The sequence below is a fragment of the Neopelma chrysocephalum genome, unplaced genomic scaffold, assembly GCF_003984885.1.
Source record: "Neopelma chrysocephalum unplaced genomic scaffold, ASM398488v2 Primary Assembly neopelma1_84, whole genome shotgun sequence".
Taxonomy (NCBI): Eukaryota; Metazoa; Chordata; class Aves; order Passeriformes; family Pipridae; genus Neopelma; species Neopelma chrysocephalum.
The window spans coordinates 8,531,832-8,558,548 of record NW_020897746.1 but is presented as its reverse complement, the minus strand read 5'-3'; the positions used below and the strand labels follow the sequence as shown (position 1 = coordinate 8,558,548).

Sequence of the window (26,717 nt, the reverse complement as noted above, 5' to 3'; positions counted from 1 at the left end):
CCCCAACCCTGCTGACAACCCCCGTGCTTTGAACCCTAAACCAGCCTGGTGTCAGCCCTGGTTCTTTGATATTATCCTTATTTATATTTATTTCTGCAACAGATTGTATTTCAGAGGAATATATAGCTTTACATAGTCTTTTAAAAGAAAAACTGCATCAAAAAAGCACTAATTTATTGGAAATAAAACACAACTTACAGATCACATCAGACATCTGTGACACAGGTTTTGATATCTACTGAAATTACTGTCTTTGGTTAGTAAAGTTTGGGTGCCTGAGAATTTATACCACTAAATGTTCAGGTTTGTGGAACAACTTTAACCAAAAAATATGGTTTTTTGCGAATTGTCACTGCAGTTGAAGCAAAATGTTAAAAACCAGCAGTTGGTGGCCAATAGTCTGTCAATAGTCTGAGGTTATTTTTCACTTATAAAAAGTGACATTCCCAATTGTCAGACCGTTATTTAATGATTTGTGATTATGTAATTAAAACTCGAACCAAATATATTCATTACCTAGGGGTGGTTTATATTAAAAGGTTTGATTCTAAAATCTGTGTAATATGGTCAAGTGAATATGTGGTGTCTTGTCTTGGTGTGTAATGGATGAAGGAGAATCACGGTCAGAAACTCTTGGAAATAAGTAACCTGGAGAAAAATCTTGGAAAGCTGGCAAATCCATCAGCTGTCAGGTGCTGTGTGGTTACTGAGCCAGTAAAAATAATTCTGATTTCAGCCTAATCTCAGCGTGTTCAGAGGTAACTTCCTGCACGTTTATGTTTAAGATGAAAAGAATCAGACTCTGTTGCAGAGATTCTCAGTGTAGGAACGCTTTTGTCTACAAAGTACCAATAAATTGTTTTCTTTTCTCCAGGGAGTGGCTCTACCTGTTGTCCCATGAGATGTTGAATCCATATTATGGGCTCTTCCAGTATTCCCGAGATGATATTTATACCCTGCAAATCAACCCCGACTCCGCCGTGAACCCGGTACGGCGGTGCCTGTCCTGGGATGAGGGGTTGGGACTAAATTAAACACATCTGCAGAGGGTTTCAGGCTCAGGAGCCAAATTCTGACACTGGTGTTGCTGGACACTGGATTTGTACAATTACATGATAATTCAGTAGTGATCAAAGACACTTCTCAAATCTGTTCTTAATTTTCCGTGAGATGTCGATTTATGTTTCCTTTGGGAGAAATGAAGTCTGTTTTGATTCTTACTGGTTGGACTTCTGGACTGGGAGCAGGATGTGTGTGAAAACAAAACCAAACGCTCTGGATTGGGTTTGGGGTGGTTTTTTTTTTCTTTTTTTTTTTTTTTCTTTTCTTTGTATTTAAATTTTATCTCCTCATCAGCCATGAGCTGGAGGTCTGACTTTGTCCCTCCTGTCCCTTCCAGGAGCACTTGTCCTATTTCCACTTCGTGGGCCGGATCATGGGCATGGCTGTGTTCCACGGGCACTACATCGACGGGGGCTTCACGTTGCCTTTCTACAAGCAGTTGCTTGGGAAGCCAATTACTCTGGATGACATGGAATTGGTTGATCCTGATCTTCACAACAGCTTAGTCTGGATACTGTATGTACTCTGTAGTGACCCTCAGGATGTTGGAATGCTTTATGTGATTGTGGTCCTAAATCCAGTGGAAATGAAGTGTGTTTTAACCTCTTGGTCAGACTTAAGAAATTCTTGCACAATTCAGCTTCTTTAAGGCTAAAAATGATCAAGGCGTTCAAATTCGGGGGGCAGGAGGGGAGTTGATAAATTGTAATTTATCAATGTTGCCTGTTATTAATTTTGCCATTATAAAATATGTTATATTTTAATAACACTAACATGTTATTAAAACATAACATTGAGTAACGTTATTAAAATATAACATTGAAACTGATAACGGTTTTAAAATACAACATAGGAAAACTGCACGTTCCCCTTTTGCTTCCATGTAGTGCTTTGAAATGCCACTGAAAAATGAAGTTGTGCTTCTGTCAGGTGGATTATGGCCATGATATATTTGCAGAATGTGTTTTCACTCAGTCTCTTGCTCCTCCCTTCCCCCCAGTGAGAACGACATCACGGGAGTGCTGGACCACACGTTCTGTGTGGAGCACAACGCGTACGGGGAGATCATCCAGCACGAGCTCAAACCCAACGGGAAGAGCATCCCCGTGACAGAGGAGAACAAAAAGGAATATGTCAGGTACAGCAGGGGCTTTCTCCTGGGTTTGATTTTTTTATTTCCTGCGGTGGGGAGGAATTTTACTTGTTGCAGTAATTGTCGGTGTTGTTGGTTTCTCCTGAGGGGTTGGGCAGTGCTGGAGTGTGGGATCCTGTCAGCGAGGCCAGGTTTTTTGGGGCTGGATAAGTTGCAGGTTTATTGTATGTGAAACATCTTCCCCAAACCCAATTTGCACTTTTTCACAGACTTTATGTGAACTGGAGGTTTTTACGAGGAATTGAAGCTCAGTTCCTGGCGCTCCAGAAGGGATTTAATGAAGTAATCCCACAACATCTGCTGAAGACATTTGATGAGAAGGAGTTGGAGGTCAGTGCACGATGTTGTGTTGTGTCGTCAAGTGGAACAGTGAGAGCCTGAGGAACCCAGAGCTGTGATCCCAGTGCTCCCGGGGCTCCAGGTGTGCTCCCACAGGGAACAGGGGCAGTGTAAGGGTGACCAGGTCAGGCAGAGCTGAGGTTTGGCCCTGTAAATCCAGCAGAAGGAAAGGTGCTGTCACAGACAAATGTGCTTCAAAACGTCAGGATTGGCATCTAAACAATATCCTCTGAAGGCAAATCCACAGATCCCAAGCTTGCTTTAAACTGGAATCTCATTACAGTCTGCCAGCTGTGGAGCTGAGGGTTTTGCCATGTTAAGTGGCCACAGGTAAATTATTCACTTGTGTTTCTGTTCCTTGGATGTCGGTGATTGCTCCTCCTTTATCCCAAATATTCCCAGCAGTGAGCCAGCCATGCCCCTAACCCAGAATCATTTTGCAGCTGCAGAATAAGAAAGGGGAAGGTCCAGTGACCTTAGTCACAAGCAAATGTCTTCAGAATTATAATCACATCCCTGCTGAGTTTAACCTGATCCACTGTGGATCTCCAGGAGCACTGAAAGCTCTGTCAGGAAAGGCTGATCCGTGTCACGTGCATGGTATCACAGGAACAAGATTCCTTTTGGGATCCAGAGTGGCAGCAGCCAAACTACACCCTGAGCTACACTCCAGAAAGAAATACTGAGTTCAAATATGAATTATTCCTGCATTTTTCATTCAAGGGTAGAATCTGTGCTTCTGTTATTAAACTGACAGGCCAAGGTACTTCTGTTTAAGCTTGAAATGGCTGTTTGGGTTGGTTTGTTTTTTTTAATTTGAATTGAGGCAGTTTCAAAAATAGTTTATGTACAAAGGTAAAATTAAAAAAAAAAATTATATTTCTGCATTGCTTAAGATGAGTGAGAGGTTTGCCTTTGGTATAAAATCTGCCAGTTTTTCCCAATCAGCTCTTCATCATTTGGCTGCCTCCCAACCCATTTTTATATTGATCAGTGATGAAATACTCTTAATAAGTCTCTTTTAAATTTACAGCTCATCATTTGCGGACTGGGAAAAATTGATGTTAATGACTGGAAGGCAAATACCAGGTTAAAACACTGTACCCCAGACAGCAACATCGTGAAATGGTTCTGGAAGGCTGTGGAGCTCTTCGACGAGGAGAGGAGGGCGCGGCTGCTCCAGTTCGTGACCGGCTCCTCCCGAGTGCCCCTGCAGGGCTTCAAGGCACTGCAAGGTAACACCGGGCACGGCTGGAAACGGGGCTGGGGGGCTGCAACGGGGCTTTTTCAGAGCGATTTTAACGGTCTGATTATAATCACAAATAGGTCTTTTTTGGGTGTCTTTCTGTTACCTTGTTATTCAGGTGTAAATGGCTCTTTTGTTTTAGTTCTGGGCTTCCTTCTCTGGCAGGAGTTCTGAGCAGCTGAGATCTTACAGGGGTGCTCCTTGGGTTTGTTCCACAAGCCTGGTTTTTAATTCCTGGCTTCTACAAGCCCTCATCACCTGCACACCTCTGGGACCAGATAACACCTCCTGCTTCTAACAGACCAGATAATACCACCAGTCTTCTTGTAGGCTGAAATGCAGTCACACAGCACAAGCTCAGACTCTTATTTAACAGCAGAGTCCCCATGAGAAACACAGACCCTGTGAATTGTATTTTTAATGTCTGTCTCCTCGGGCCAGGATTCCTGTTCTGCTCAGGTTGGGGCATTTGTAACCTCTCCTGTGCTTTGTGGCATCTCCAGTGCACACCAAGTGTGAAGGATTGCTGTGCTGCAGTCTTCTTTCTTTAGCAGAGAGATTAAGGGGATCTCTAATGGTCAGATAAATTTAACAAAATTATGAGGAATTGGTGTTGTGACTCCTCTATGGAATTTCAGTGGAATTGGCCGATATTCAAGACCTGTTATAAAAAGGGACAGGTACAGCTGTGCAAGTCTTGTTGTCTAGGAAGGGTGAGAGGAGTTAAATTAAAAGCTTAGAATTGTGCAGTGCACAGTGTGAAACATTTGATTTATTCTTCTTATCAGTGCTTTGTTCTTTATCTTTCCATGGTTTAAATAACTGCAGGGCTGTCTGGCTGGGCAGAGGGGAGAGTGTCCCACACCACTGGGGGAGTTTGGAGTTTTCCTGCCTGTTTATGGTTTCACCTTTCTTTGTGCAGAGCTTCTCTCAGTGTTTTAGTTCCTCTCTTGTTGCTGCAGTGCCACAAAGACATTTCATGTTGTGCCTCCCAGTAGTGAGATCTCCTCTCCTGCATTCCAGGTGCTGCAGGCCCACGGCTCTTCACAATCCACCAGATTGATGCCAGCACTAACAATTTGCCGAAAGCTCATACCTGGTAAGGCTTTGTCAGGTCTCTCTTGTGATCAGTAGATTCAGACCAATCTGCTGTCTGTTTATTTTGAGCAGTCTTAGTTCTTTTTCCCTTTGTCATCCCCTCCTTTTGTGACATAAACTGTCCCTTAGGCAGCAGAGAAAACTCGACTTGCTGGTGTTGAGCTGGAGGTGCGTTGGCCTCGCTCAGTCCTGGTGCCCCTGTTTGCAGTTAGATGAGGTGGGACAGACCTTTGCAGGTGGTTTTTGGAGCTCAGGCAGCTGAATCCTCTCTGTTCCCCCCTCAGCTTCAACAGGATCGACATTCCCCCGTACGAGAGCTACGAGAAGCTCTACGAGAAGCTGCTCACGGCCATCGAGGAGACCTGTGGCTTTGCTGTGGAATGACCCTTCCCAGCCTCTCCCAGACTCTATTTATACTCCTGTCAGCCAGACAGCCCTTCCTTCCCTCAGCCAAGACTCAAGAAATGCTTGAAATACAGGAAACTTTCCCTTTTCTACACTAGGACACTGGGAGGGAAAGGACAACCTTGGATTTTTTTTTTAATTTTTTTTTATTATTATTTTTTATTTCAAGAAAATGGGTTCTGTGGTTCCTGCCATAGGATCATTCAGCTGCTATTAAAAACTAATATCTTGAACATACAGAATGCTGACTTTTCCTACATTTCAACAGTTAAGCAGTATTCTATACTTAAAGACTACTACTATTTTTGTAAGAGGTAATCTATTATATTTGCCTACCTGATTTCTATTCTCAGATACCAAGACACAACTTCAGCAGTCGGTACAAGTCACGTTTCAGCCTGTTTTAAATGTATGATACTGAACAGCATCTATACCTGCTATTTTTGGAAAAAAAAAATATTTTGGATTATTCTAACTTTGCATAAAATTGGCTGAAAGAATCATTAACCTTTTTAATTAAAGCCACTTACATGTTAACTGCATTTTCTTATAGTAAAACATTATATTCTGCAATGTAAATTCAAGGTAAATGTTGCCACAAGGGGGTTTTTTATATTTTTCAAGCATGAATTCCGAACGTTTTGGGGTCCTATTTATATCACTTGTCAGATTCCTCCAGCAGAATTTCTAGTGGGAGTGACACAGACTGTGTTTGTACAGTCCTGGTGTTAACATGTGGAATAACCTTTTTTAATGAACAGTAGATGTTTGGATTTTTTTTAAAAACAGCCTTTTTTCTAACGAGTCTGTCAAGAGTATTTTTTGTTGCTTTTAACTTTAAATTGAAACACTGCATTTTTCAGCTCTTGAAGAGCTGGTGGGCTTTGCCAGCAGAAGCCTCTGGGCAGTTCCTTTCAGAACCCACCCTGTCCAGTCAACCAAAGTTTGTTTGAATGCAGCCAAATCATGTTCTGTATTTGTTGATGCTAAAGATTTATCAGGTAAAACACGTTGTAATCTTTGTCCAGCTGCTCATGACACGTGGGTTTAAGTTACAACTAAGGAAAAATGGTGTATTGACTGAAATACGTGTAATGTGCTTTGGAAATGGGGTTGTAAGAGCACATAATTTATTGATTGTAGGGATGGAAGTAAGTATATATATGAATTATAACATGGGTTGATCTCTTCAAAGGGGAATAAAATGCACTACCAGTAGAGGGAACTGAACTTTGATGTTAGTTTGGAAATTCTCAGTTAAGATCTGTCTGACCTGCTCGTGGTGTGTGGATAAAGGAGGCTGCTCAAGAGATGGTGCCATTCTCCTCTGAGCCATGAGGATATTTGGAATAAGTAGATGTTTTTTTTCCAATCAGCGTTGTGGTTCCGTAACTCGGGTTACAATTCATCACCAAACCTGCACTATTTTTACATGGCCAATGAGAAGAAAGTCAGAGGTGTTGGAAATGCTGAAGGGATGGGATGGAAGCAGCTGTTCCATGTTTGCAGTGGAAGTCACAGTGAACCAGCTCATTTTCTGTTTGTTCTGTGGAGCTTGAGCTCAGTTTTGTTCTGCCAAGTCTGACTGCCACAGTGAGTGCACTGCTGCTGGATGTTGTGTATTAGAATAGTGGGCAAGGGACTGCTTTTGTCGACTTGTGGTGAGAATCTGGTGAGCCAAAGCCACATGTTCATTGGATTATTTTTTTTGTACAGCTGTTGCTGGCAGGGTTGTTCTGAGGGACTTGTTTCCCATTCTGGGCTGGCTGCAGGGTGAGGCTACTTAGGGATGTGAACAGAAAGCCAAGAGACTTGGTTTGACAGCCAGGTTTGAGATAGATCAGACCCTTTTTTTTAATGTCAAGGGACTCTTGCACTCCTGTTGAAGGGCTGGTGGTGTTTTTGCATCCATGCTGGGCTCCCTAATTCACAACTTCCAGGTAATTCTGGTACCAGAGAAGCTGCTACTGTGATCAGTCCAGGGGCCTGGGAGAGCAAAGCAGGTGGTTGTTGCCCAGTGTGTTCCTCACTCACAACTCTGCCCGTGGTTGGGAACAAGCTCCAGACTCTCCCAGAGCCTCTGCTCACCCCCTGCACGTGCTGGGGTGTGATGGAGTCACAGGCATTTTACAGACATGGGTTCCTGTGACTCCCCTTCACAGGACACTCCGGTGTTGTAGAAGTGAGGGGTTTTTTTATTTTCCCCTGCTCTTGCTGCTCCCTGGTCATGAGAGACACCATGGCAGATGTAAAATCTGGTTTGCTGCAGCTTTTAGGAGAAGTCAGGGCCCTGTGAGGTGACTTGGGGGGATTTGTGCCAGACAGCCCAGCCCAGCTCTGTCCCTGCCCTGTCTCCTGACCCCCTCCCAGGATCCTGCTCCCTGAGCCTGGTGGGTTTATTGAACACAGTTATGGCCACCCTGATGTCATGAAAGCATTTTTGAGGAGGGAGGAGATGAGCTCTGCAGAACACAGACCCGAGACCAGCTGATGGTTACATTCGTTTTCACAGCAGCCTTAGCAGTACATCTGTTTTTCTACCAAACGTTTTCTTATGGCACAGAGAATTTTTTTTTAACTGCCACAGATAAATATTTTAAATTTAATATATTATAGGCAAAGCTAGACAAATCTGCATTGGACTTTCCATAGCTGACAGATGAGGATGAATATACCAAGTATTTTGAGTGCCTTTCTACCTTCATAAAGTCTAAGAGCTTTAACTAAAGCACCTCATCACCCAGTCAGATGTTTATCTGAAAATGGTAAAGGGTTGATTCCTTTGCAAAATTTTGTTTTAAGACCATGTCAGCTACTTTCCCCTCAAAAAAGGTGCTAAGCCTAATATTGCATTTTAACCTTGGACTTTCACCCCATGATTAATGTGAATATTTATTTCAATGTGTCCCTCTTACTGGGTTTTACTTTATCCAGTCTTTAGTTGTTTTAGAGAGATGTCACATCATGGTTTTATGCTGTTGCTTTTCATGATGAATGTTTAATTATGAACAGTGACTTTTGTAGATTTCAAATATACACAGTTGAGTTTCAGAGGATTTAATTTCTCGGTGTAAAGAGTTTTGTAATGGTGCTTTGTACAGTATGTATTCTAATTTTTTTTTTTTGCACATAGTTTCAGTTTCCCTAAACTGATTTATTTGTACCAAAATTTTTTTGTGTTGTACTAAAGTCCAGAGCACACTTTTTTTTTTTTTTTAAATTGCTGGTCTCCAACACTACATCTGTATTGAACTTCTGGTGCATTTGAACTGGCTGCATTGATGGAAGTCAAAGCTTTGCTTCTCTGTCATCCTCCAGCTGGATGTAGCATGTTCTGATGGCTTTGGGTTTGAAACAGCACCACACCATTACCAGGTGCCACTGGTTGTACTTTACACTATGTAGTAAGTCCTGGCTCTACCACATCCTCAGAGCTTTGTCTGTAGTTGTAATTAGTTTATCCAAGTGTAATTACTCCTCCACAAACTGACAGTTCTTAGTTTATCATTTCCATTGTATTTATTACCGAGTGTTTTAGCGTTGGTATCATTGTATTTTCACCCAGCTGTTACATGAGCTTTAACAACAACAAACAAAATCTGTATAAAATGGTTTTTAAGTACTTAATGTATGTACCCATGCAGAAGTTGAGCAATAAATTGTATGCTGTTTGCACTGTCACAGCATCAATGGTTTTAAAAGTTTGAAGTTTTTATTATTTAAATCTTTAAAATGTAAAATGTCATTTTTAAGTAACTCGACTTTGTTTCAGGAGAAAACATGTAAAACTTGGTGTCTTTCTGTGTGCTGGTACCTACAGAAAGGACTCTAGTCAAGAACAAGAATGTTCTAGTCAAGCACAACAGGTCTTACTTCTGGCTCTCATGTCCTGGCATTATCTTGGCATTGGTGAACAGATGGCTCCTCTCAAAACTCAGCAAAGCTAAACCCTCTTCCTTCAGGGGGAAAAAAAGGTAAATTTGGTAAATACTTGCTAAATTTCATCAACTGAGCTGGTAAGTGTTGTCCCTTAGAGACTTCAGGTCAACCAGGCTTAAAGCAACTCCCTGGAAAGGGTTGTAAAAGGCAAGGTTTGTGTTTCTGGTTTTTGGTGTGTGTTTTTTGGGTCTGTATTTTTGAGGTGAAGTATCTCATGCTCTAACTGCTGGCTGGTGTGTTTAATCTGTAAAAGAAGCTTCTCCAGCTGCTGAGGTCTTTTTTTTTCCTGTTTAGTTCTTTTTCCTTTCAGTGCACGAGTCTGAATTCCCTGAGTGTGTTGTCAGTTCCATCAGACACCACCTCATGGCAACCTTCAAATATTGTGAGTATAATGCAATTAATAACTATATCTCTGTCACTTCTCACACAGCAGTTTTAAGCAAGAACTCTTCTACTAGAGCCTGTTTAAAATTAAACTTTAGTTCATCCTCATTACCAAGATAAACTACTTAAAAGTTTAAATTTTGTCAGGCAGAGGAGATTGTGTCAGTAATGGCCACAGCTCCTTCCCAGGGTTCAGCTCTTGCAGAAGCTCATCTTTTACTGCTTTAGAAGAATTTTCATTGTTTTCTATTTCAAACTATTTTTCCCAGTACATTTGTAGCATGGGGGGAGTATTTTATGTGCCTTTATGTTGTACAGGTCAGCAACACCAACACTGCAAACACAGTATTGAATGGAAGAAGTAATGGAATAAGAGTCAGTCCTCCCTCAGTGTATCTGAATTCCTGATCTTTTTATGTCAGGTTTATTGCAGCCATTCTCTAACTTGGCCTTTCACAGGAAACTTGAACCTCTGATGTTCTTTTAAAGATCTTCTTGTTCTTTGTGAGCTTTCCAATCCAGTAACTTCTGGCTAATGGTGTTAGTGTGGCTTAGCAACAACAGCCCCAGCACAGATGCAGAGGAGGCTCAGCATCCAACTGTTCCACCAGGATAAAGCACTCTGACTCCATCCCACTGCCTTTGGGTAGAGCTCAACATTATCACAGCCTTGCTAAGAAGGTAGAAAGTACTTCAAAAACTTTATTGGTCATCATAAAAGTGCTGTGGGGATCCCAGTTCCCAGCAGCTACACCCCTGACAGGTCAAAATGACAAACCAAATGTTCTGGAGAAAAAAACAGCCACAGACCATCTTCCCGTTACAGCAGCTCTCAAAGATTCTCATCATCTTGGCCAGTGACATTTACCTAAGTCTTAAAAGAAATGGCCTTGGCTGTACTGGAAGGAAGCCATCTGAAGTCTAGACCTCAGTCTGTCTGCTTCTAGTTCTTGAAAAAAGGTGTCATCATCATTGTACATGATTGCTGCTTGCAGTTGCTGTATTTCCTTTTCCATCTTTGATCTCAGTTCTCTTTTTGATTTCTGTAGCATCTAAAAAAAAAACCCCTGACATTAGCCACAGCATGTAAAAAGAAAACACAACGAGACAAAATTGAGAAGACTTACCTGTGCTTGTGCTTTCTCCCTGGTTTGGATTTTTTGGAATTCTTGAGATATAGCTTCTGCTAGCATGGCAAACTAAGCATAACACATGTGTGAGTTGAACCAATTAAAGAAAAGAAAGAGTTCTAATGTAAAAATATGAGCTGCCTGAGGCAGATCAAGCTTTACCTGACCCTTGTAGTAGTTCTCCATGGACTCCAGCTCGTTCTGGTGTTCTCTCCGTTGCTCATCGCGCTTCTCCTGAGCGTACGCTCTCAGGTCCCTCAGTCTTTGCTTCTGAATTTCTAAGCCTTCTTCAAATAAGTTTTTAAATATCTGCCAGTAATTAAGAAAAGCAAACCTGAAACTTTCCCAGAAACCTGTAAGTGTACGGTTACACTTTTCAGCTGCTGCATCTCCTGCTGGAATGGTGATCACAGGAGGACAGGCCACTGCCCAGGAAAAAGTCCAGTTGTGCAGCTAGGAATGGTGGTGCAGATACAGCTGAGCTGGGTTTGTATTACTCATTTAGCTGAAATTCTGGGAGATAAAATCATTTTTTCATGTCAGGTTAGTCATATGACCCGACAGTACAAGCCAGGGCCTTTGAACATGCACTGTGATTTACAGCCCACCCTGCATTCTGAGTCCAATTTCAGGACCTTCGTCCAGATTTCCAGCAGCAGGAAATCCAGTCTGGACTCAGGCTTTCCATTTCTACACAAGAACACTTACCAGCTGTAGCTCACAGCTTGAGGCAAACAGTTCCCAAATCACTAACAGTGGATTATGCACTAAACTTCTAATCTTTTATTTTAAAAGGTGATAGTTTTGTATCTGCTCTTGCAAAGTCTAACAGCTCTCCTTGCTTTCCTTCTCCCTGATATCCAGCCCTAATTAGAGATCATATCTGTCACAAAGTCCACTTTGTTTAACAAACACAACTGAATAACAAAGTTGCTGTTTGATCATCATCTTAACTGAAGATTTAGATTGTTTTCTTTGGATAGTAACTATAGGAACAATTTCTTAATCCTACTATTTCTGAAAACTCGTTTCCCCAATTTCTCACGTTACCAGCCCTGTTTTTCCATACTAATACTTCACCTTCCTCTCCTTTTAACCTGAAGAAGCTTTTCTTGTTCCACAGGGATTTGCCCTACACTGTATCCATGTTTCCAAAGAAGGAACTGTTTCATCAGTGACCGACCAATCACTTAATCCTGGCTCTGCTCTGGTCACTTCACTTGCTCTCTACTTGTAGGATTAGTTGAGCTACTGGACGATGGGTGCTCAGCACTGGGGTGCAAACACAAAGGAATTGCACCCTTGCAGAGCAGGAATCTTTTCCTTACCTTCTCCTCCCGTGTCCTGGCTCTCATCAGCTTGGCCCTCAGCTGCACCCTGTAATCCTCATAGTATCTCCTGGCTCGAGCCGCTTGCTGCCGTTTCTCTGTCACTTTGTTCTGAGCCCATTTCTGGCGGGAGATGCGGGTCTTGAATTCGTGCTAAAAGGAGAACAAGCAACTGTAAGACCAAACTGCCAACAGGTATTGCTTTGTTAATCATTGGTAATTAATTAGGGTTCTTCCCCACACCCCAGTTTTACACTGCAGTTGTGGTTTAAAGCTTTAGTCACCACTGATGTAGCACAGCAGAGGCACTACAGAATTTTGGAGTCAGTGCTGCCGTGGGAGCTGCAACACCCAGAGCCTGAAGGTTCTCCTCCTTGCACAGTTCTAGAATTTGACCTTTTAAAGCAACAATGCAGTGTAATAAAAATAATACTCCATTCCCATGACCCCAGTAGCCACACAACAAACATCACATGGCATTTGAGACCACAGCTACTCAACAAGCATAAAACTGTCATAAGATAAAAAACCACTTTCCTGACCAAGGAATATGCATTCTAGGTAGCTCACCATGAATGTATTATGTAACAGATACCCTCCAAAGAACATACCAGTCTCTTGCTGTGCTCTTGATCTTTTTTAATAATTGCAGCAAGAAGCTCTTGCTTCCTCAGGGCTTGTTGAACCTGGAGGTTTTAAAAAAAAGCTGATTACTTCATCATTCTGCAGGACAAGCTGTTGTATATTGGAGGTATAAACATTGCCCCTCTGCTGTGTTTTGGCCTTTATGTTGAGAGTTACCTCGTAGAAGTTAATCAACTTTTGTATCTCACAACTAACCTTTAAACTAAAAGACTATTCAGAACTAGCACTTGAAACCACAAAGTGCTTTTAAAAAGCCAATAGCAACCCCAGGCAGTACTAGAGAAATGAGGATAAAAAAGGACCATTATATTCCAGTGGCTGATAAGTTGAATCCATGTCTCTAAATTTGTACATCCCTGTTTAACCCAGCTCAGACATCCAGCCTTTCACGGTGTGCAGGTGCCCTGTCTGTGCTGCACGTGGCTGCTGATGTTGTGTCAGGATTTCTCTGCTGACACTCAGCAGGTAAAATGAGAACACTCACCTCATTTAGGAGTTTGGGTCTCGGTCTGCCAGGAGCTGCCTGCAGGTGCTCCGTCTGCGCGAGCTGCCGCTCCCACATTTTATTCAGAGCATGGTGGGAAATGTGCAGGGAGGGAAACTCTTCCAGCAGCTTCACCAGGAGGTCATTGTCCCTTATCATCACTGTAAGGTAAAGACAGATGTAAGCAATAAATTCCTGCAGAATACATTTAGCGGTCAATTTGTCCAGACTAAGTTATGAAATATTTTATATTGAATTCTATAAAATACCATCCTGCTGTTACAGTGTCAGGCTGAACCCAGCAGGACATAACATCATCCTGCCAGTCCAGCAGCAGAGACTAATCCCAACCTTTTGTTGTTTTTTTCTGAAGAATTGCTTTTAAAGCTCAGGTGTTATTTCCCTCCCACCACCACATACAGTTAAGACATGTATCCCCCTCTTGCTTCATCTGGTTCTGACCATTACTAATCAGTGATTTCTTTAGCTGTCCCTCTCTCTCTGGTTGCAGCAACTTAAAATATGCCAACACCACAGGAGTAATGACAGATCCAGGTCAAGTAAACAAGTGCAAAATAAACTGGTTTGCAACCAGCTCGTTCCCAGTACATCTTTGATCTTTCTGGCAGGAAAAGATGATGGGGAGATGAAACAAAAGGGTATTTACCAAGTACATGCCCTTTAAAAACTGGGAAAAAAATCAGGCAGTGTAGCTGAGCAACACCCAGGCATGTAGGGGATCCATAAACACACACAGTGCTGGTTACCAAAACTGAGCCTGGGATTTGCATCCTGGCTGTTCTTAGAGCATCACCTGCCCAGTAAAACCAGTGGCAGCATTAACAGCACAATGGCAGGGTCCTGACAGATCCTCCCCTGTTACCTGCACGTGGCTCAGCTCAAGCCAAAGGCCCAATTTTAAATCTGATACACGCTCAGAAAAAGAACAGAAGGAGAGCTCAGACTGTAGTGGAACAAGCACAGGAGTAGCAGTAATGGAAACAAGCCCTGAAAATAATCCAAAGGATTTTAAGGAAGTAGCAAATGGGTCACAGTTTGATTGTGCATTGATGGCTTACATTTACTTAGAGCATTATCTTCCCTAACAAAAATCCAGACATATAGAGGTCAGAAGAAGGGGAAAATGCTGCAGCTGCCTGGTATATGTTGGACTGGTGCCTTTATTCTTGGAGTTCAACACATGCTTTCAAAAGATGCCAGTTTTCCACCAAGTATAGTTTTGCAGTTCTTACTTGGATCTGCTTGCTTTGGCTTCATGGCCCCTCGTTTTGGAATCCACTGGCTGTATTTGGGAATCCGAGGTGTGGTTTTTCTCGAATAAACTTTCACTGGCTGAGACACTTTTGGAGGTTCTTTAAAGATGTTTTCTTTGTATTCTTGTTCCTTAGGAGCAGATGTAAAACAGATGGAGAACAGGTATGAGAAGGGAAAGACTGATAGAACACAGTTTGGCCATCAGAGCTTAAATGTCTTTGAAACTTTAGAGTGAGAACTTGGACATATTGCACTGGGTTCTCCAGAAGGCCAGAATTCACCAAATGCAGGTCAGGGTTCAAATAAAGGTTAAAAATCATTGTTGCATAACCTCAGCTTTTCTGCAGCACTTAACACTACTAAGTCACTACTTTAGTAGTACACAGTGCTGTAACTGTGACAAGTTACAAGAGGTTTTTGTACCCAAAAGTGCCTGCACAGATCATCCAGGCAGATTTGAAAAGGAAAAAACCAACCAAACAAAACACAACCAACAATCCCCACAGTGCATCACCTACAATTTCCCTGAGGACTTCTCTGAGCTTGCAAAGTTTAAGCCTCTCCTTGGCTTCATAAATCCTTAGTTCATCTTCATAAGCTTTATTGACCACCTAGAAAATAAAAATAGAAGGACTTGTCAGAGGAAATAATCAGTCCACACAACCAGCTCATTAACTTGTTTGCTGTGTGGGTCAAAGGAGCTTCTTCCACTTTAAACTCTCTTTTATTTGCAAAATTTGGGGTTTAAAGTCTCTTCCTCAGCAGGTACAGATACAACAGCATATGATTACTAAAGGAGGCCAGATTCTCCATCAAGTAAGAGCATTTTTCATGGGTTTAGTATAACTGTTGGTAAGAATTACCACAAAGTCTAACCTAGGAATTACCTTTGCTTTTCTTGTTCTCTCGTCCCTTTCTTTTTGCAGCTGGCAGCGGATTGTCTTTATGTGTTCATTACCACAGAGTTTATCTTCCTGGTGCTGATATAAACGTGAGGGTGGAGAAAGGGATCGGGGCCTGCTTGGGTACCTTGGAGCTAATTTGAGACAAAAAAACCAGTGAGGTGTAATTGTGACCAGGCCCTCGTTTCAGAACCACAGTCCTGGGAGCTTGTATTCTGTCCCTCCCCCCACTTTGTGTACATTCTTTACTGCAGCTGTGTTTGCCTTGTATTTTTGGTACAGTTTTACCATAGCTATTTAAGTGTTAAATAGGAATTTGGTTGTAATTCTGTTACTGTTGCTCGGGTTTGGATCAGAGACAAAATATAAGTGAACAAACAATACAAAACTTAGTAATTAACTCTGAGTAATTCAGTGTATCAGCTTTACATGGAAAGGGGTTTTTTATATTCTTTTCCACCCCAATACTTAACTGGCATCAGAATGGTTACCTCTCCCAGCTGTCCTGTGGCCATAGTCCATGACACTGTCACTGTGCTGGGACAGGTTGTCTTCATCTGTCAGCTCTTCTCTGCTGCACTCACCCAAAGCTCTCTTTAACATCTAAGGGATACATGTTTTTTGAGGGGGTTCAGGTTCAACAGACAGTTCTAAATTTTGAATGAACTAAAGCCAGAGTTAGCTGTGGATTTTCATTTCATCCATGTTAAATTTATATTCTTGTTCTCTCCACTGTCATGACTAAAGCCAGGCTGCTCAGCCCAACAAAGAGATTGCACTTACTAAATCCAGTTCATTGAGCCTGCGAGACAGTTTTTCTGATGCTTCATGAAGCTCTTGCTCAGGCAGCTTCTTCTGGGCTGGTCCCTGGGAAAGGGAATCTTCAAGTGAATCTGTGGTAGAATTTTCGTATCTGCAAAAAAAAACCAAAACAGATTTCATTTCTGTACTAAAACTTGAAGATAAGCATTATCTCACCCAATTCCCATTCACTTTTTGCATAAGCACATTTTTACAGGATTAAGTAGAAGCTGAATATGTAAGTGCCTATAACTATATTTAAGAACATGAATATATGTCAAGAGAAACAGGAAATCTTTCTATTAACATTAATCTTTCACTGTCACACAGCCAAGGAAGAAGAGATCTTATTTAAAAAGGAAAGTGGGGCTGGATGGCCATGGAAATTAAAGTGCTAGTGTGGTTCAGGACCAAAAAACTGAACTTGCCTTGATGTTGTAGGCAGGTACCTGGATTCAGGTCTTGGAGTTTGTGTTAATTGTTCAACATGTAGTGAGAATTTTTCATCTACAGAGGACACAGATGTAGAAGGCTCAGGTACCAGAGGAACCTAGGAAAAGTAGTGAATTGGCATTTTATTAAAATCTTATAGATCACATGAGTAGAGAGATGATACAACAGATACAATAGAATCATCTCAAACCCTGTGGATACAGACATATAAAAATAGCTATATTTCCAGGTCCCTGACTGAAGATAGTGTGCTTTAGAGAAATAATGTTTAAAGCAATAGAGCAGCAAAAATGTAGAATATCAGTTCAAGAATCATCTACAGCTCAGCCAGTGAATCAGAACAAGGTCTAGGTTAAGTGGTGAGTATCCCTCATTAGCCTGGGGCTGATGCCAGGCAATGGAAATAAGCTGAATTTCAGAGCTGCAACGCACAGAGAGCCAAAAGAGAACATTTGTGTCCTTGTGCCACTTAGTTACACTGGTTTGGTACTGCCTGGTAACTTCTCTGTTCAAGCAGGAGTAATTTGGGGTTGCCATGCATGGACTTGTACAGGCACCAATGGAAAACGAGTTTTAAACAGAAACAATGTTTTAAAGAGACAATGCAGAAGTAAAAGCCAGTGAAACTATAGGAGCAAGTGGAGTCTGTGAGTACCTCTTGTGGTTGCAGAAGGCAAAAATAGTGTTTCCAGAGCAAGAAATTTCCTACACAGACATATTTCTATGGGCACAGAATGGCATCTGCTGATCAATTTGTGGGCTTTGCATTATTCAGTTTTTGAAAAGCAAAGGACAAAGCAATAAAATAAAATGAAACCATATAACCAGGCAGTATGGTGATCTTAATAAGGGAGTAAATCTAAGTTTTATTGGAGGTTGAACAACCCCAAAATCCCAAAATTCTTACTAATTTAGAACGCTGACACACTTCAGAGAAAGGATGTGACTGTACTCTTGTGTTTTGTGTATTTTTGATTAAAAGGCAAGATAACTAGTGACTGGTTGGTTGTGTTAAATTAGAACTCTCTGGGTGTTGGCTCATGCACTTTTTGGAGCAAACAGCTCCAGAAAGAACTAAGAACTGATGTGACTTACAAACTGTACATAGTCATAGTCTATCAACACTGACTGTATATTGAGGAAAGCAAGAGAATTAAGCAGAAATCCAAAAATACTGAATGAACTTCCATAACTAAAGATGCAACATGTACCTTTATCTCATTGTCCTCAGCATCACCTGATCCCACTGCAGCAGATGACAGGTATGTGTGAGGTGATGCTTCAGGCTGCACTGTGCCTTCTGATGTGGGGAACAAGGGAAAACAAGGTGTGAGCCACGGCCTTTGCATCCAAAGAGACATTCAAAGAGATACTCAAAGAGAAGAGAATGACAAAGCAACGGTGGTGACACAGTTGTGACATTCATTTTGGTAATCTCTGGAGTCCTCAGCACTCGGTGTCATGGCAGTGCTATGGAAACTGGAAAGGTAAGCAGTGTTTCCCAGGCAACAGAGAAAATGAGTACTGAAAAAAAACCAGCTTCTAAAGCTTTTCTACAATAGCAGTTCATGGGGGTTTTTTTGCTTAGAGTTGAAACTGGCTTGTTTGGTCCATGTTTCTCTGCTCAGAATAAGCTCAGCCATGGGAGTTATCTGCTGGAAGAGATTTCTGTAGTGCAGGCCCATCTTAACGGGATTAACTAAGAAAGGAGTTGAACTGAGGACATGGATTACTTTTTTCCAGCACAGGGAAAAGATTAAAAGTAACCTATTTTTGTTTCTCTATAAAACAGAGATAGAAATATGAACTTGTGGCTGCAATGCACTAGTAGTTTCAAAACCATGTTTCTTGTGGTGCCAGTAAAAATAAATGCAATGTTTGATACTTAAGAGTTCCCCTATAGGAAGCAAAATTTTCTCTCACCAGGGATCTTTCTTGATAGTGGGAGACTACCAGAAACATCATCAGATATTTCAGTAGGTGACTTTTCAAGCTGAAATAAAAAGCAACATGTGTTCTGTAAATTCACAGGAGAGTGCTGACAGGAAGGTCATACATTAGGTTTGTCTGCAAATGGAAACCAATGCTGATTTTACAGAAGATAAAAATCACCATAATTATTTTGTTTGCTATATTGTCAACTGGGCAGTTACATTGATTATGAGGATGTGTATGTATATGTGTACAAAATAAACACACCCCTCAAATTAAATTCCTCCCTGGACACTTAGTGAAGAATGAATCCACAATCCAAAATTCTTTGAACTGAGATAAACTCTGACACATTCAGAAGTGTTCTTCAGAGACCAACTACTCCCATTCTGCAAGTGAACTAGGTTTTAAAATGAAAGCACTATTGGTTACTGAAAAAAAAAATAAAATAAATAATCAAAGGATAGGTTTTTCCTTACAGTAGGAATTTTCACTCCCTGACTGCTTGCCAAAGCTGCTGCCTGTCTGTCTGAGCTGTGGTAATCTCTCCATCCAGGATGTGAAGGCTGGAAGGGGGGGAGCAGAGGAATGGCTTGCTGGATGGGCTCCCCCAGTTTTGTAGCACTGGCACTCAAACCCTCTTTGTGAGGCTCAGCAGCATGAACAGACTCCATCCATCCTGAAGAGACACATACAAAGAACTTGAGGTGTTATCTGTGAAAGCAGGACATGCTTTTGTGTATTGTCTGTAAGGGAAGTATCTAAATATCTAATGTTAGCTGCCATCTGGGATGGCATAGGACAGTACTGTAACATTTCTATGCCTTGAGAACATGATTTTGGATGTGAGGATCTTCCACTAGGACTTTTTACTTTCAGTATTTTTCTTACTGAACCACAAAAGAAAAAAAAAACCACAAGCCACAATTAAAAAAATCCTGTCTGAAGCCAAATCCCAGCTAAGCAGAAATACCCCAGGATAATGAAACTTTGCATGCTCTGGGACACTAAAATATCATATTTCTGAAAAGAATTTATTTTAAGTGTTTCTATCCATTCCTAAAGTTCTCCTCTGCACTACCTTAGTTCCCTATACCCCTAAGTTAAAATCAGGTGGATGAGCTGTCAGAACAATCAATACTCACCATCTTCCTTTCCAATCTCACCTTCAGAGAACTGACTGGGCAATGTTGCAAAAGCCTCTAAGCTTTTAGATTCTTCCACTCCCTCATCCTTTTCTGGCAGTAACAGTATAGGAAACTGAAATTCTGGAAAGTGGATGTTGAAAAAGATTAAATTAAGATCTATAAAGCATCTTTAGATGGACAATTTTCTTGTCTGCTACATTAATTAATTGGTGTCAGCAATCCATACTATGATCAAAATAGGTCTGTTAAATTCTTACTTGTAATTCCAGTCAATGAAATGTTCATAATTCATAATATTCCTTTATGTCTCTACTTGAAGAGATTAACCACCAATAAGAATAGGAATATTGTTATAGGGAAATAGGAAATAAGAATGAACTCCCTTCAAGTTGTCTGCATATTTTTTGTTTCAGAGCCACCCATAATGCTTTGAAGTGGCACCCACACTCCTAGCAAGTCTTCTTTGAGAATGAACTTATTAGTCTTTTTACAGCCCTAAATAATACATCTTACACTGCAATAAATGAAATACATTCAAGTCTTCGGAATTCTCCTATTCTATTGAACAAGATAAAATGCCTTTGGAGCAGAACTGAACTAGAAATCAAACAACAAACCTTTATCCAAATAATGTGGCTCAGGAGTCATGAAAAACTGTGTGGAATACTTACTTTCAGAAATTTTAACTTTAGCAAGATCAGCTACAGGTATCTGTTTATTGTGGGTTGGTGAAATAAGAATTTAAAACAGTATTTGTTGCCTGAAAGAAATAACTTTGAAAAAAAGAAACAACAAAAAAAGCCTAGAAGTGTTACTAGAGTGTGGTCTTAAATGTTTTTTCACCCAAACTCACCTTCCTCTCTCCTGGAAAATGAATGAGCAGTGTCTCCAAGTCTAATCAATTCACCAGTAGATTCTGAGCCATCTGTATCACAAGTTAGAATGAAATATTCTGACTGGGACCTAAGGGGAACATAAAGCCATGAAATATTTACTCTCAAAGTCTCTGCCCCTTCAGCCCACGAGATGGAGCTGCAGAAGAGCTGTGACACCAGACAGTGGCTGTGACAGTGTGGGACACGAGCCCTCCTTCCACAGGACAAACCAAGGTAGGAGTGACAAAGACAAACAGAATTCAGTGTCGCTAAAATACAATTGTTTAGAACTGATTAAAGTTTATAAAGTAAACTTAAGGGAAACAAAATGCCATCAGCACTCTTCCAAAAAAAAAGTTCTGGATCTAATTTTAGCCCTCTTGCTGCCTGACCAAAGGAGAGTTACCTCATTCCATTTGATATATGTAATCAGTGTGTTTCCACACTACTAAAAACTTACTACTTTCTCTACAGGTACACAAAGATGGTCAGTCTCTATGTCAATACAAATATTCAGAATTGTTCTTACCCTTCAGCTGATGAGAGTATTGGATGTTCTGTAAGTTGTTCACCATTGCTTTCCAGCTGCTCTTGAGATGCAGTTTGAGTTTCATTACTGGACAGCACATTTGCCTCATCTGTTAATAACCAAGAGGTAATTATTTTCAAGAAAACTACTTCCACCTATAAACTAAGAGCTATTAGTTCCAATATCACCAAAACAGTTTAAAGTAATGAAGCATTACAATGACAATACCTAAACTGCCATGTAATGCTTCCCCTTGGGAGGGGCACAACTTGCATGGTGAGTTTTGAAAAATTATAGCACTGTCACATATCCTATTGTTCCAATTATAAATCAATCTTCCTTCTTCCTCAAAAGAATTAAGTCCTGTACTTACAGCTAGAAAATTGGAGCCACTAACAGGGTAACAGCAGCAGCAGTCTGAGGGAAGGGAAAAGCAGAAGTACAGGCACTGAAAATTGCTACTGTCCTTTTCCTGCCATCCACTGTGGAACAGGACAGGAGGGAATTGTCTCAGCCACCAAGGGCTCTCCCCTTTACTCACAGGGTGCAACAGCCAGTGGTGACAGTTCTTATCAGCCCTAAGATAGGGAGACCAGTGCTCAGGCCTAAGATGCCTCTGCAGGGCTGAACAGCTTCTCTTCCCATTTAGAATTTTTCTCAAAATAACCCCTGCTCTGGATTTACTCCCAAGACCCACCTCACTTGTCTGCTAGTAAGTAAAAGGGACATTTGCTCATTGTTCCAATTAAAGCCAACATTTCTCTCCCTGAATCCTAATCCTAAATCATTTGACTGACAGGTTGAAAAGCAGCTAACAGAGGATGAATTGTCTAGAGTAGGTTTCTGCTACAAGAATGAAGCAGAAAGATAATGTACTCCGATTCTTGCCTTTTAACAAGTTTGGGGGGAAATTATTTTGTTATTGTTTATGAAAATAAGGAATGCAAACACTCGGTTTGGCCACTGAAATTTCCTCCCTCATATGGTCAGTTTGTCTTTCTCCTTTTCTGCATTGTCAAGGTTATAAATAAGGGAAAAACACCAAATAAATCTTTGCTTCATTGGAAACACTTTGGGTTTACATGTCTGCTCACCTCCAGTGCGAGAAGAACATTCACTGGCTTCTGTCAGATACTCTAACAAACCATCAAATATTTCAAGGAGGTTTTTGATAGATTCCCTCTCTCCTTTCACAATGTTCTCACCTGAAGAGAAGGTAATGCCACATATTAATAATTAGTACTTCACAAAAGAAAAATTCTCCAAGTTTTCTGGAGGAGAGTGCTTGGGAATTCTCGTGAAGGTGTCAGCTCAGAAGACAACTGATCACTTGGTTATGGCTACACATGTAAGCTTAAGGTATCTTTTAGCATCCTAAATTTGCATATTTTCAGTTCTATTAAGTGAAAGTTTATTGATGCAATAACTGCTTCCATGCACAAGAAAAATATTCAGGGATATTTTCCTCTTATTTATTCTCTGCTTGCTGTTTCAGTTTATAACCTGATGTCCAAGGCAAGGGTTCAGTGTTCTGATGACATTCACTGTGAGACAAAGACCTTCATGCAAGTATGAAAGCATGCTGTATAACACATGGTTCTTATAAATTATTCCAATTAAACCACACAGATACTCAGCTGATGTTTGTCTCATTAAAACAAATACTTACCAGTGATGTGAGACAAGCTGACCTGCAAATAGTCTAGTGCCAGGGAATCTATTACTGCTTGTACATTATGTGCATCATCCTCTTGGCTCCTGGGAGTAGCTATGAAATCTGTTTAAAAGAAATAATAGATTTTAGGCTATCCAAATGGCCATCTTATTGCAGGTACTTTAATTAAACTACTCTAACTTCTGCTTACAAATTAGTATTTTTTTCAGTACCTTGTACTTGGTGAAAAGCCCAAATATTATATGGTTATATGAAATCTTTCAAAAATACGAAGCACAAACTTTTTCCTTTTTTTTTTCATTACAGAATACACAGTGACAAAAATAAAAATATTTAAAAATTATCATTCCTACCTGGTACTTTTTCTCCTAAGATTGACTCGTAAAGACGAACAAACACTTCAGCACCACATTCTGAGAGATGGTTTATGTGCAGGTTTAGGTGACAGCTCCTTAAAAGATCATTGGCAACATCAACCCAATCTATTAAGAAGTAAAACATATTAATGTCAGAACTGAAAGACACAGAAGTAAGGACATGGTTAGTTAAAGATGGAGCTCCTGCAAATGTCTTTGACTTCACCAGAGGTGGTCAAACTCAGCCAGGCCATTCCAATAACCCAAAATATTGAATATATTGTACAAGTATAGTCACAGCACAACTGGACTTGGGAGCTGAAGGGCACTAAAGTACCACAGGCTGGGCAGGTTACTTTTTGCTTTCATATAATGGAAAACAAATTTGGATGTGGCCTCGTAGCTGGGAATTCCAATCCTTGAAGAATTTATGAAGCTTTGATATGCTCTTTATCAATAATCAGAAATGACATGTAGTCCTTTGAAAAGCAGGAGCTTCTCTTACAAGTGCAGGTTCTCTAATACTCTTAGGCAATGATATCACTGCAAATGTAAATATTCCCCAGGAAAGTTAGATTCTGGGATTACTTTTATTAGTTTTTTTAGGTATTACAAGAACACGGAGCTGGCCCCACCAACTACATGCTCTGAGGAGTACAATGAGATGTGCATTAACAGCCTGATTTCCCCAAAACTTTGATTCCTGGAATCAAAGTGCTTTGAGGTACATGTATCCTCTGCTTTCTTCCTTGTCACCCAGTTCAAACATCAACTTGGAAGAACTAAATTCTTTATCTCCCTTAGCCTGTGATCTCTCACAGTTGGATTCCTCTCCCCCCCCACGATGCTGCTTTTGCAAATCAGTGTGGTATTTTAGCAAGTATTAAGGACTTTAATTGTTGGAGAAGGGATCAGTCATCTTTGGAAGGAAAAACTATACAGTTATTACAAGAGAGACCAGCTTGTACAGTTTTTTCACTTCTGTACAGAGGGAGTGTTACTTTTCCATCCCTTCACTCTTCCATCAGTTCCAGATATCACTTTATTTAAGCATTTTAATAATTTCAGGTGCATGAAAGGTAAAGTAGCATCCCCTACACTTCAGGTTGATGTCTTGGAAGACTCCACTTATTGTTCATCTCCAGCTTTATTAATTTAAAAGCGCCACCGGGGAGAGGACAGGGAGGTTAACATAAAGAGCTTTAAAAGCCACAACACAAGGAAAAGACAGCTTCAAGGGACTGAATAAAACAGTGCCAGCGATGCGAGCAGCTGGGGGGTGACAAGGTAGAGACGGGGGCTCCCCGGCGCCGCGGGACCGGGACCCGCCCCACCGCAAGGCCGCGCAGCGAAGGACCGAACAGGGACACGGCAAGCCCCGGGGAGGTAGTCGGTGCCCTCAGGGAGCGGTGGCCAATGCCCCGAGGAGCCCTGAAGGAGCGCGGCCCTACCTGTGCCCTCAGCGCTGCCCATGGCGGCACCAACGGCCATCGGCCCCCGCCCCCGCCATTTAAACCGCGTCCCGCGCGCTCATTGGGCGGGCGGCGCAGGAAGAGGCGGGGCTACCCGCCACGTACGCCAAGGGAGGGCGCTGTCCCTGTCCCGGTCCCTGGGATGGTCCCGGTTCCTGTTCCTGTCCCGGTCCTGCTCTGCGGGCGGTGTTTTCAGTCCCCTCACGGCTCCCCCCGGTCCGTGCCGCAGCCCCCTGAGCCCTCTGCGCAGGACGAATCAGCCCCGGGAGCGCCCCTGGCTTCCGAGGGCGCTGCCGGTGTAAAATGGCGGCGGTGCGTGTGGGGGGTGCCCGGGCGGTTCCGCCTCCGTCACCTGAACCGAGGCGGCTGTGGGCGTTTTCTCGGTGAAATAGGTGGGGAGAGGCCGGCCTGGCGAAGGTTCCAGCACTTGACCTTGCGGCCCTGGCCTAGGGGATTTGCCGGCCGGTGTGTCCATTACCGGGGGTTTGCTGTTAATTGCCAGGTGATCCAGGTTTTCATGGCTTCTGTGCATGGAAGGAGTGTTAAAACCTTTATTAAAAACAAGATTTAGAACGGTTTGCCTAGTGAAACTTACTCTATTAGCTGTTAGCATGCAGGTTTTTGGGAAGGCTGGATTGTGGAATCTTCCTCACTGAGGAACAGTATTCCACATCCTTCTTAGGAATTCTGGAATTTCCGTGTTGCATCAAGTCACGCAAAGCTAGGATAAAACGGTGCCCTTTGTCCTTAAAGTCCTGGAGCGTGAGAGAGGCAGCTGAGATCCCAATTATGGCTGTGAGAACAATGACTGGCAGCAAATAAACCTCAGCGATGTGAGCTCCAGCAGCCCCCGGGTGTCATGTGTAGATATAAATCCAAATCCACACATCATCTTAGGAACACAAAAGAGCTTTTGTGCAGGTAAGCAAACACATATCAGTGCTATGACGCTAAACTAAACATGGATTGCAGTTTGATACACACACAGCTCTGTAAAGCCCTGTTTTGTTTCCATATATTGGCTCAAATTAGGAAAACAGGAAAATTGATGGTGTTTAACTTGGGCGGAACAGAAAAATAAGGAAGTTTTTCACAAAGGAAATCGAAAGGAGTTCCTTGCAGACTAAATGCTTGCAGGCAAGGCAGAGGCGAGGCTTTTGTTTAGTCTTTTCAATTCTTTAAAACCTTAGAAAGATTAAACAGCACAGAAACAGGAGCCACCATTATACACAAACAAAAAAATCAAATTAGCTGTGTTAAAATAAATGTAATAGAACAAGAAAAACTCAGATAATTTGTTATTTTTGGAGCCTTTGCAAAAACCTTTTCCAGACTCCTCAGAAACAGGAAGTCTGCAGGGTCAGTAGGTATAGACTGTTAAAAGAAGCATTTGGGGAGAAAAATCTTTTAAAAGCCATATTAAATCAGTAAGTCCATACTGAAAAAAATTGGAGAGGTTCCTCTATTAGAAATGTGCAGGGATAGTATTAACAAAACTGGTCAAATTGGAGTGCTACTAAGAGAAAAAGTTAATTGCAAGAAAAAGAGGTGGAATTCCAAATTACTGAAGGGCGAACAGCTGTAGCTATTCATAAACAAAGATAAGCCTGACTGAAGTGTTATGTTCGAGGAAGATGTCGTGGAAACATCTAGTCTTTGCAAACCTTGCTCTATTCTTAGCAACAATCAAAAAAAAAAAGAAAAAATTGTTAGAAAATAATACAGAACAGATCATAAACATCTTTATACTTTCATTATGTAAATCTGTATGGGGTCCGGACCATAAATACTGTGAATTTCTTGTCAATAAATAGAAAATGGCAAGGATACTTAGAAATATGGAATTGCTTTAAAAAGAGGAAAAATTAGACTACAGCTTTGGTCTGTAGAGAAGGTGATTTGCAAGATATTAATGTCCACGAAGGGTATAACTAAATAGAAAATTATTACCATTTCTAATAACTCATTTTGATTTGTGTCCTTTTTTCTTACGTGGCAATATGTTGAAAATGAAAGTAAATGTTTTTCAGGTTGTGTACAGTCAAACCGTGAAAAGCATTCTCATGGTATCTTAGAAGCTAAGGGC

The 26,717-nt window shown here is 41.4% G+C and overlaps 2 protein-coding genes across 6 annotated transcripts in view; one reads left to right on the top strand and one right to left on the bottom strand.

Moving 5' to 3' along the window:
* Nucleotides 1–9,004, top strand: part of SMURF2 (SMAD specific E3 ubiquitin protein ligase 2) — a 58,540-nt gene extending 49,536 nt beyond the window's left edge. For both annotated transcript variants that reach the window (XM_027692005.1, XM_027692006.1), the window contains exons 13-19: nt 875–989; nt 1,400–1,578; nt 2,063–2,200; nt 2,425–2,545; nt 3,588–3,789; nt 4,824–4,899; nt 5,183–9,004. In XM_027692005.1, coding sequence (XP_027547806.1) covers nt 875–989; nt 1,400–1,578; nt 2,063–2,200; nt 2,425–2,545; nt 3,588–3,789; nt 4,824–4,899; nt 5,183–5,282 — 931 coding nt within the window. In that variant the 3' untranslated portion in view covers nt 5,283–9,004. The remainder of the gene's footprint in view (nt 1–874; nt 990–1,399; nt 1,579–2,062; nt 2,201–2,424; nt 2,546–3,587; nt 3,790–4,823; nt 4,900–5,182) is intronic.
* Nucleotides 8,468–24,756, bottom strand: CEP95 (centrosomal protein 95). 4 transcript variants are annotated; one of them, XM_027692001.1, is made up of 23 exons: nt 24,611–24,756; nt 23,157–23,285; nt 22,798–22,905; nt 22,223–22,333; nt 21,129–21,237; nt 20,578–20,687; nt 19,722–19,844; nt 19,056–19,255; nt 18,568–18,637; nt 17,856–17,944; nt 16,621–16,741; nt 16,174–16,307; nt 15,882–15,993; nt 15,376–15,524; nt 15,007–15,099; nt 14,467–14,617; nt 13,214–13,374; nt 12,696–12,770; nt 12,085–12,237; nt 10,919–11,065; nt 10,754–10,825; nt 10,495–10,678; nt 8,468–9,259 (listed from the first exon to the last, which is right to left on the bottom strand). In XM_027692001.1, exons 1-22 carry the CDS (start codon nt 24,648–24,650, stop codon nt 10,502–10,504), a joined length of 2,634 nt encoding a protein of 877 aa, XP_027547802.1. In that variant the 5' UTR covers nt 24,651–24,756; the 3' UTR covers nt 8,468–9,259; nt 10,495–10,501. The 4 variants fall into 4 exon arrangements, with proteins under 4 accessions (XP_027547802.1, XP_027547804.1, XP_027547801.1 ...); XM_027692003.1 differs by having other exon boundaries at nt 8,468–10,678; nt 16,174–16,303; nt 16,620–16,741; XM_027692000.1 differs by having other exon boundaries at nt 8,468–10,678.
* Between the last annotated feature and the right edge of the window lie 1,961 nt (nt 24,757–26,717).

Excerpts from the sequence above, each read along its gene's own strand:
- CEP95 (XM_027692000.1), bottom strand. The coding sequence starts at position 24,650 with ATGGCCGTTGGTGCCGCCATGGGCAGCGCTGAGGGCACAG. Across the intron at positions 18,638-19,055 it reads AGGGAGTGAAAATTCCTACT|CTTGAAAAGTCACCTACTGA; the intron begins GTAAGGAAAAAC and ends TTTTTATTTCAG. Across the intron at positions 12,238-12,695 it reads AAGAGCACAGCAAGAGACTG|CACGAATTCAAGACCCGCAT; the intron begins GTATGTTCTTTG and ends TTCTCCTTTTAG.